The 10354-nt window shown below is 39.6% G+C and overlaps 1 protein-coding gene across 2 annotated transcripts; it reads right to left on the reverse strand.

Moving 5' to 3' along the window:
• Positions 1-2264: 2264 nt before the first annotated feature.
• Positions 2265-10332, reverse strand: ppp1r7 (protein phosphatase 1, regulatory (inhibitor) subunit 7). Of its 2 annotated transcripts, none has more exons than XM_086273625.1 (11): positions 10315-10332; positions 6675-6800; positions 5880-5975; positions 5647-5702; positions 5367-5432; positions 5048-5178; positions 4783-4945; positions 4511-4627; positions 4322-4426; positions 4125-4211; positions 2265-3413 (listed from the first exon to the last, which is right to left on the reverse strand). In XM_086273625.1, the coding sequence occupies exons 2-11, from the start codon at positions 6781-6783 to the stop codon at positions 3237-3239; spliced, it is 1107 nt and encodes a 368-aa protein (XP_086129751.1). In that variant the 5' UTR covers positions 6784-6800; positions 10315-10332; the 3' UTR covers positions 2265-3236. The 2 variants fall into 2 exon arrangements, with proteins under 2 accessions (XP_086129751.1, XP_086129752.1); XM_086273626.1 differs by lacking the exon at positions 10315-10332 and adding an exon at positions 6886-6910.
• Between the last annotated feature and the right edge of the window lie 22 nt (positions 10333-10354).

Genomic DNA, 10354 nt, shown 5'->3' on the forward strand with positions numbered 1-10354 from the left:
CTTTTCCTTATTGTCAGATACATACATAATGCATGCAAAAAGACAAATACTGCTAATAACCATGGCCAACGTTTCGTATGCAAAAGCAGTCCCTATGAGGCCAGACTTTGTGCTCCCCATCACACCCTTTATATATTTTCCTGTTCTTGAGTCTCTATGATGACTCACGATTGATGTCCCCTAAAATGTGAGCATAGCAAGCCCCACCCACCTGTGATTTAAACCGTCTGTTTGCTGGGGGCAGCCAATAGGACGAGTTCTAATACACAGGAGACCCAAAGTTTGGCTTAAATGGCCATGCAGCTAAAACAGCTTGTTTCAGACAGATGATGAGCTGCGGGGTTTCATAGTGTGTTGTTATTGTTTTGGCTGTTAATGTAGCAAATCTAATTTATTAAGCAGCTGTCATAATAAAGGATCCTTTAATACCCAGGTACATAATCATTTGACGGTGAATCAAGTTTCACAGTGTGCTTTATGAGACTCTTTATCTTTGAAATTAAAACTAAACAAACCCGCTTCTTAAGTAGTGTCATTTTATTGTTATTTGCTTCATACATTCAGTTTGAAAACGGCATCAACCAAGCCCAAAACCTGAAGACTCAGTCCTAACAACAAGGAGCAAACAGCAATCTGAACAGCTGCTCCCTCAGTGACCAGTCAGAGTCATGTCATCTTAAGTATCTCGCACAAATCTGTTGTGCTGCCGGGTGAAAACAAAACAAGAGGAAAAAGAATGTCACTTTACAAAGGGAAGGTGATGGTGGAACTGACTTTCTACATCATGGCATGTCCAAACTCTATTTACAAATACACAACGTGATACTTTCAACCCCACTGGCCAGTTTCAGTCAAGCTGAATATAAAAATAACATTACATTCATTTCAATTAAGCAAGAACGTCAGTGCTGATAGTCTGATAATTGTTCTACTGTTAATTTATGCTCACGATCACAAGCAACTGGATTTAAAAAGGCTGTGATCATAAGCATAATAAACAGCTGTTCTACGATAGAAACCAACATTTCAGCGTGGGTTTTAGGCTACAGTGGGAGATTTAAATGCCAACTCAGGGTACTTTTAACGATTCAAAGGTTTCCAATGAATCCAAATAAAATCAGGTTATAATTATGAGTGCAAAGGGAGCACTTCGTTTAGCACTTCTCATTTAATGCACATAAATTTGATGCTTCTCTACTGTAATCATGTGTGAACTTAAAAGCCCTGAGGTGGGGAGTTCATATTTCATATAAAAGATGCATCGCATTTTAATTGTACCAGGGATAAAACCAAGTGCACTCAAGCATATACAGGAGTACTATATACAGGAGACCCAAAGAGTAATCTATTAACTTTGGTTCCAGGCAGACATTGTATTTTTTGATCTGAGAAAATCCTGTATTAAATGTTGTCAATAAATACACAGAAATTCTTTTTTTTTTTGGAAGCCATCCTAAATGCCAAATGAATCAATGCAGTGTCTTCACACATCTGCTGAATGTAGTTTAGTAGTTTATAAAGACTGTCTGTACCAGCAGCATTAATAGTCTATCTTACATTAGTTATCATGAGATCAAACCAGCCAGTAGAATGTAAATGAAGGAAAAATCTACATTTAGATTTTATCGGTTCAAATAAACTTTATGAGCATTTTTTTTAGCCAAAGAAATCACCAAGCTTTAATCTATGAAGTATTACAGCCACATTATGAAAAAAATATTATCAATCATTTTGAGAAAAACAGTCAAAATGTGGAGGTTACAGTTGTTTCCAGACAAACTATCATGGTTTTTATACCCCCTGCGTTAGTAAAATCGAGTAACAAGGAAGGAAATGATTTCTTTTAAGGACGTTGAAAAGTTTATACAGAAACACACAAACTCAGAAGAGCTGATTTGTACAACACGAAATGACTGGCAGTGGACAGATGTGAGGTTACCAGTGGTTACACTCTCGTCCAATAAAGAGGATGTATGTTTGATCACAATTTGTTTCACTAACTCATGTAAACAAGGCATTTTTTAGAGGGTAGTGCAACCGTGGCAGTTGGTCTCAAAACAACAACGGTAATCTCCACATTTCGCCTTTAATCTCGAAATGTCATCTTTATTCTCAAAATGAGCAACAACGTTTTTGTTTTTTCTCAATGTGGCCCTAATACGCTGTCATAGTAATCAGTGATGCATTCAAGGCTAAAAAAATAAAAATAAACTAAAAAAGTGACGGCACCACCGATTACAAAACCATCATTGTGGACACATTAATTGTTCTTACATTCTCATGAGTTTTATTTTACTGCAGAGGTCACTCTTGTTAATCAGCAAATGGATCTATAAGCTGTAAAATCTCTGAACAAGGAACAGACAAGGCTGCTGGACATCAAAAAAATAAAATAAAAACCCCCCTTCTGTCAGTAATAGAACCAGTTTATTAAAATGGTAAATCAAGCCGTAAAGGATCCGCTTTCCTTAAAAAGGACTGATGAAACTGCACCTTTACTGCGCTGCTCTGAGTCAGCATGATGTCATTATGGCACAGTGAGCTTCGTTTTAGAGGCTTCTCAAACTGTCACAGTTGGTACTAAGTGTGGAACAGTTTTGAGGCCGAATGCAATGGTGAGCTATATCCCAAGGTTTAACATAAGCAGCTTCTATTATGTTATAGACGTTCCCTTTAATGCTGAATTGTTCTTTTACTTAATGTCTCAACAACCCCCCCCCCCCAAAAAAAAAAAACCCCAGCCTTTCTCCGCCCAAATGAAAGAAGTAAACTCACAAAATCCCTTAAATATACAACAATGCCTCCAATGTTAAGAATTCCTCTGCTATAATAACAGTGAAACTTCAATAGTGTGATAAATAAGACTGATTTCATAATTTCCTCCACTTCATGAATGAAAACGGCACATCCCAAATGCAAAACAACACAAGGGGGGAAAAGGGTGCAGAGGAAAAAAAATGTGGAAATGAGTGTATGGTAGTTTTTCATTTTCACAGGTCCACCTTAATAAATAAAAGCTTCCACACAAAAGTACAGATTCAAGGTTTGAATGAGTGCATACATGCATACATGTATGTTGAGTGAGCAGTGGGTGTGCTATATGTTGGAATGTGTGACGCAGCTATATAATCGAGTGAGGCCAATGTGATTCCAAAGGTTGTTGTTTGTGTAGGCAGGACAGGCAGGGAGGTGAGGGAGAACACTGTGAAGCTGGCAGGTAAATCGTACGCTGCAGCTTAGAAGCGGATAAAGGTGGCGTCGATCTGGCGTACGCTGGGCAGCGCCAGCATGATCTTTCGCCGGTACTGTGGATCCTTCTGTAGAGGGTTTCTTTCAAGGTAGACTGTCTCCAGAGAAGTGGCGTTCTTCAACTCATCAAGGTCAGACCAGTTATCTATCTGATTATCGTTCATCTGAGGAGATATTACAAAACAACAAGAGCAGTGAGGGTGCACCATCAGTTTAACTCATAACAATATAAGAACTACACTTTGAAACTTTTTGTACTGACCCACTGTTTAAAGAGCAACACACTGAACGTAGCAACAAAAATTGACTTTTAAGAAAGTTTCATTTTAAATGTGCTGCTCAACAAAAAAATTATGCGATACAAATACACGAGTACTTCAACTAATTATGTCTTACTTTGAATTTTCTGTCATTTATTTTGTCATTTTTGCTCTCTGTCCAACCAGCCCTCTGGATGTCCGCCTTCATTACATCCACCCACCCTGCCTCCACGCTCTTCTTCACCTCTCTGCGCACTGTTGTTTTGAATAACTGACCCAGGGGAATTAAACCCATCCACCTTCACTGCCTCTACTCCTTGCATCTTCACTTTTCTACCCATCTCCCAGGTGTCTCATTCCTCTTTTCTCCAGCGCATACCTCCACCTCAGCAGGATCTCTTCTATCGGTTCTCTACCCACAATGTCAACATTTTTATTAACAAGCAAAGGTGTAATTAATTATTTGATGATGGTTGTCTTTTAATGCATGCCGACGTTAAATTTTGTTAATGTTCTAAGAAACTTTTCTTCTTCTGTCAAACTGTCAGCAGTGAAAAATGGGCTGTCTGTACTGAGGCTGTACATTAAATAACATGTCAAACAAACTATTTGTACCCAGAACTCCTGCAGCTCCGTCAGGTGGCTGATGTTTTCTATTTTCTTTACTCGATTGGCTGCGATGTCGAGGGTGGTGAGTTTTTTCTGTTCGGAAAAACAAACATTGCTGTTACATGTTTGCACAATTCAACAGTATGGAACCCCATTTTCTTTTATGTGTCTTGGAAATGTGTGCCTTAAAGCTTATAACTCACGTTGTTTTCTAACCCCTCAATGACCTCAACGCCGTTGTGGCTCAGATAGAGCTCCTTCAGGTTGATGAGGTTCTGAAGCCCCTCAATTTTCGTAATCCGGTTGCTCTGCAAGTAAATGCAAACCCAATGATTATTGGTTGCCTGGAGCGTGTGCAACTGTAATCAAGTGATGAATATGCGTGATGATACCTGGATGCTTAAAACAGTCAGGTTGTGTAAAGCGTCCAGATTCTGAAGCCTTGTTATTTTATTAGTGCCAAGAAACAAACTTTGCAAAGATGTAAGTGAATCCAGGTTTTCAATGACCTGTGAACACAACAACATTGAGGCAACACTTTAAAATCACATCACAACTTACATTTTCCAACAAATCTTCATTTATATTTTGCAAACAAAACCCATTATTTACATAAGGAGTTCAAAACAATTTCTCAGTGCAGCACAGTCCCTTCGTATCTCACCCTAATGCGATTGGAGCCGAGCTCCAGCATCTCCAGACCTGTGAGGTGCTCCAGATTCGCAATGCTGCTAATTTTGTTGTGAAGCAGAAAAAGTTTCTTCAGCCGAGTCAACTGCTCCAAACCCTCCACCTTCCTCAAAACGTTAAATGACATGTCAAGCTGCCTGTGGGTTGGCAAAACAACAGTCCCTCTCAGAATAAATATACCTTGATATCTTAGACTTTTGTTTAGGCTTACGTAAGAATCACAGTTTTGTCACACTTACTCCAACTCTGTGAGGTTGTGCAGGTTCTCCAGTTTGCGGATCTGATTGTCATAGAAATCTAGTTCTCGCAGGGCACTCAAACTGTCGAGGTTTTCTATCTTTTTTATGAGGTTCTGCCGTAAGGAGAGTGTCTGCGTGAAGAGAGGAGAGGCAAAAATAACAGAGGATACCATCAAGAGCAGAATTAAAGTGCATGTGACAGGTCCTTATTTTAGAGATTAATATTTTTTTTAAAAATGCAGATGAAACCAAAATGCTAATAAAACGCCTCAGACGCCAATGACACTGCTGCCAACAGCATCACCTAAATAATTCTTACTTTAGCCTTCTGTAGCACCTCCAGTCCTTCAATCTTTCCAATACGACAGTGAACAAGATCGACATCCTAGAAAGAAATATAGACACCATAAGAGATCACGCAGTCTATGGTTACTAGCCATTATGGTACAGCACCTGTATACAGATTTACACACAGAAGTTTGTAAATCCCAAAAATCACTGTTAATATGAACTCTAACACTATAATCTTCACTTTCTTAAACTCCAAACAAAACAAGTCATCAGAGATGAAAGGCAAGTTCTTCAAAACTTAAACTGACCTCTTCCTCAGGGTCCAAAGTTATGGTGTCCATGTCAACAGGAGACTCTTCTTTACCTTTAATATGAGCAAGAATGAATGAAATTAAATTAAAGCATCCACTGCAATCACAAACATATTGTCACATAAAGATTTTATCTAAGAAAGTTTTTGTGAGAAAATAACACAAGCAGCATGCCTAATTTGTAAACTAAAACACATTTATTGGCTGGGTAGGAGGTGATGATGACCTACTTGTAGCAGTGGGCTGATTAGGGTCCACATCGCCATTGATGCTCTTCCTCCTGGTTTCATCATCACCAGACTCCTCAGACTCTCCCCTCCGGTCCACTACAGTACGCAAACAGAAGAGAGCCTCAAAACCTCAACAAAGATTCACAGCTTCCGACTGGTTACACACACACACATTTGGATGATGCCAAGCCCAGGTTTATCTGGAGCAGCCACCCTCTGTCTCCACTATGACAAGATCGTGATAGTGCACATTTCTGTGCTCTGCAACGCGCTCAAATTGTGGAAAAATGCGTGGAAAAATGTGAAAGCACTACAACGGATTTTATCTATTAGTATTACATGTTGCGGGATGTGTCCCAGCTTTATTTTCATTTTTTAAAATCAGTTTGAACGCGCGTTACCTACTGAACACACACATTGCTAAGCACGTTAGCCAGCTAGGTTGCTGACTGTATCACAGCTAGCAGCTTTTACGAGCTGAATCTGAAACATGTTACATGGACGGGGAAACAAATAAACGTCTATGACTATGGGGTACTCAACATACCCTGAAACGCCGCAGTAGATGGCCTTTATAAAGATAGCATGAACTGACGTTAAATTAATATCGTCAGCTAGCGTCTTGTTATTAGCCTGTTAGCTAGCAAAGCAAGGATGAAGGTTTGGTTAGTCACAAGAGAAAAACATCAAGGAGCGTGCTCAGATGAAAAAAGACTCTTTTATCCAAATTTCCGCCAGGCTACCAAGCTATATCGATCACAACACGGCTGCACCATTGAAAATTTGGCTACTCACCTTCCATTTCTTGAAGCTCTCCAACAGACAGGGAAGCCATGTTTCCTGTAAACACTCCTGACAACCGCGCAGCCAATCCAGTGGAGGCATACACTGACATCAGCCACATGGGGGCGCTGAAGGCCGCTGGAAACGAGCATCAACAAATTATACGGTAAGGTTTATATAACTCAGGACATAAATGTAACACTACTAGTTGACAAGAGAGTACCGTTGTTGAACTTGCATTATTCAGTTTAAAATTTCAAATGCAAGCTGTTTTTATTTCCTCTCTTATTCTGTAACTTATTGGATTTCACACGGTACACCTGAATATAAAACTGTTAGACTGCACAGTGCAGTTTTTTTTCTTTTTTTAAAAATCTGTTCAGCAGATGTTATACATGCAGTTAGAGCTGGACTGGGACAAAACAATTGGGCCTGGCATCAGGTTGGTACAGTTGTTGTAGGGGTAGTTCTTAGTTGCCCTGCAGCATGGGACAATTAAAAGCTACACATTTAAAAGCTATTAGCAATGACTCATGATCAGAGCAGCCATTCATTTCATCTGAATCCTTGAATCCTACCTTCCTAATTATGTCCCTTCATCTATTTTCTTACCACGTTAATCTCATCTTCCTCTGTGGCTTCCTCCTTCTCCACAGCTGGTGGTTGCAGCAGCAGCACAGCTGTGACTGTGAGGTCTGGTAGTTGTTACTACTGTTCTGCAGCAGCACGACACCTAACATGTTGGTTAATTTGAGCACTGTAACCCCTTTCAGACTGATAGATGTTATTAGCTTTGTTTGTCAGCTGTTTCTTTAGATTGCAACCAATAACTGTATTAAAGATGTTTTCCTTGAGTTTGACACAGTGTGTTGCTTTTTGAAATCTTATCCTACTTCACTTTGTCTGACAGGGTCTGTCTAAGTATATTCTCAATTCAGCAGGTCTGGCATCAATCAGGCCTCGGTATGTAGTGAAATTGAGCTCACTTTTAAAAAAAAATGTGTTAATTCAGTTACAGTTAATTCATGATTTAATAAGGGTGCAGTTAGTTTCTCACACAGGGCTGGGTAGGCTTGGATAGCATTTTTCCCTTAATAAATGAGATCATTTAAAAACTTAATTTTGTATTTACTCTGGTTATATCTATCTAATATTGAAATTTGTTTTATGATCTTAACTTTTTAAGTGTGACAAATATGCGGAAAAAAAGAGGGGGGAAAAAGAAACAAAGAACGTGAAGAAACATGTCTTTTTAGGGCACTGTATGTCTTTGTAGGTTCTTAGTCATCAGCTCCTGGTAGCCAAGTGCTTGAAATGAAGGCACCTGGATTTCTTTTTGATTTATGAAGATGTTTCATTTCTAGTAGGAGAGTCCCAGATGGGATAGTCCTGTTGGAGGTGGTTCTGAGTCACTCACACATCCTGTCATCATGTAATTAGTTAAAAGTCATATGAGCCACGATTCTGAATTACGGCAAGGGTCATTAAAGTGCCAAGACTCCTTTGTGAGATATTACCCCACCTTGCCATCATGTGCGCCAGTGAGGTCAAAGTGTATGACTATCAGGATCCCCTCCACTGCAAGGTTGCATACTGCAAAATAAGTCCAGATGCATATCCCATGATGCATTGAGCATTTCTGCTTTACTCACCTCTTTTATCTGTCTACCCTGTGGACCCCCAACCAGTCACAGCAGATGGCTGCCCCCCTGGTTCAGCTGGTAGTTTCTTCCTGTTAGAAAGGAGTGTTTCCTTCCCACTGTCACCAGCTGCTAGCTCATAAGGGTAATCTGATTGATCATCATCAGATTTTATTGTTGTTTTTTTTTTTTGCTGTGTTATTGTAGAGTCTTTACCTTACAATATAAGGCACGTTGAGGCAACTGTTGTTGTGATTTGGTGCTGTATAAATAAAACTGAATAGAACTGAATTGAATATCTTGTGATTGGAAGGTCTGTTATTTTATTTGCGTTTTAAGCAATTATTTGGCGCAGACTGTAAAAATGTTGATGTTTATGTAGCACATTAATGACTCAAAAGAGGGAGAGATGACAATTTAAAGTGAGCAGCACCACTTTACATATACAAGGTGAAAAGGGTGCTTAAAGTAATTCTGTCTGATGTAACATAAAACAGCCCTGCCTCTGTGCTCATTTCCTGCAGTACCACAGCAGGTTGTTTATACGACCACTTCCCATGCGTGCTACGTACCGCCCATCTTAAGAATTCCCTTGCATAAGACTGAGGCACTGCTGTCGTCCACAAAAGACCTGATTACAACATCAGCATCCAGATAGTTAAAATTTCTAAAAACATAACAAGCAGACACTGCCGATTTGAGCCCACGGTGTCTAATCAATGTGTTTCTGTTATGACGGCATGAGTGTGATTGTGTAACGTGTTAGATATGATTTTTTTTTAAAAAGGAACATACAATTCTTACTTGACATGTTATCGGGGGTAAGCAGAGGTGTGGCCGCCAGGATAGGAGAATAAAGGTTGTTTTCATGCTTAACTAGCAGCTAAATATGTTTCTAAGCTGCACCTCCCAGAATCATTGACCAGTCAACTCAAGGCACAAATGTAAATATTAACTCTTCAGAAGAGTAATGACAAAATTAGAACATTTGTCTGAAAGTTGAAGGCACAGCAAACATATAAACCGCAGAATATACAATATACAGGTGGGTCCATAAGTCATTTTTTCCTCAGTACACCAGCAAAAAGGATAAAAAAAAAAGAAATTTAAGATTAAAGACTATGCATACTGTAATCTGCTAAAGTATTGTGTTAACTGTTTGTACTACAGCAATTCTTATGCACTCTCCCCAAGAGGCTAAATTGGCAGAGAACAATTTAATGGCCCGATGAGGATCTGTCTGGTCCCTCGTTATTCCATGATACAAAGAGGAGTAAATGTATTTTAGTAGTAAGCGCAGACATCTTTTTTTCCTCCTGTGCTAGCTTCAGTCTGCTGATTTGTTTTGACTTTTTTTTTCATTTCCTCTCTTGAGGGTAAAACTCGATAACTCAGAGACATCACAACCCAGCCTGAAGTTAAGCGGACTGACTCCATAATTCACAATCAGATCAGATTGCTAATTGGAAGGTCAGGCTCCTCCAGCATGTATGTCAAAGTATCCTTGGGCAAGATATTAAATCCCAAGTCGCCCCAGATGCATCCATTGAAGTATGTGTGTGCAAATGTTAGGCAAAGTTCTTAGACATAGAAAGAAGCACACGTACGAATGTTTGTGTGTGGCTGAATAACACTCGTAGTAAGAAGATGCTCTGAGTGCTCACACAGAGTAGAAAAGTGCTATATGTAAAGTCAATTTAAGCATATAAACTGAGTTTCATTGTTTACACTTTCAACACATCTCTGACAGCAGACAGCAGCTGTGTTAAACTGGACTGACTGCAGGATTTGAGCAAAGGGAGAAATCTGCTCTCAGGGATATCAGGCTCAGGGTTATCCCTCTATAAATACCTTAAATTTAGTGCGTCTCCCCCAAAAGTGCATACCTGTCGTAGAAACACAAGCAGGGTAGAATAAAGTAATAGAAACATACAGGTGCTAGAGCCCTTGAATAAGTCAGAGTCGTGTCAGGGTTCAGAATTCGTCACGTGATAGGCGGTGACGGTACTTACCGGTGGATTTAAATTAGGAGACAGTCCGGCAACTTTTGAC

This window comes from Aulonocara sp. 'chitande type north' Nkhata Bay, linkage group LG18 (genome assembly GCF_057382095.1).
Source record: "Aulonocara sp. 'chitande type north' Nkhata Bay isolate Kocher_YH1m ecotype deep benthic linkage group LG18, A_spYH_male_GT1.1, whole genome shotgun sequence".
Classification (NCBI taxonomy): domain Eukaryota; kingdom Metazoa; phylum Chordata; class Actinopteri; order Cichliformes; family Cichlidae; genus Aulonocara; species Aulonocara sp. 'chitande type north' Nkhata Bay.

Coding starts and splice junctions, on each gene's coding strand:
- ppp1r7 (XM_086273625.1), bottom strand. CDS start 6,783: ATGTGGCTGATGTCAGTGTATGCCTCCACTGGATTGGCTGCGCGGTTG. Junction 5,976..6,674: donor AGAGCTTCAAGAAATGGAAG/GTGAGTAGCCAA, acceptor TGCGTACTGTAG/TGGACCGGAGGGGAGAGTCT. Junction 5,703..5,879: donor TAATCAGCCCACTGCTACAA/GTAGGTCATCAT, acceptor CTCATATTAAAG/GTAAAGAAGAGTCTCCTGTT.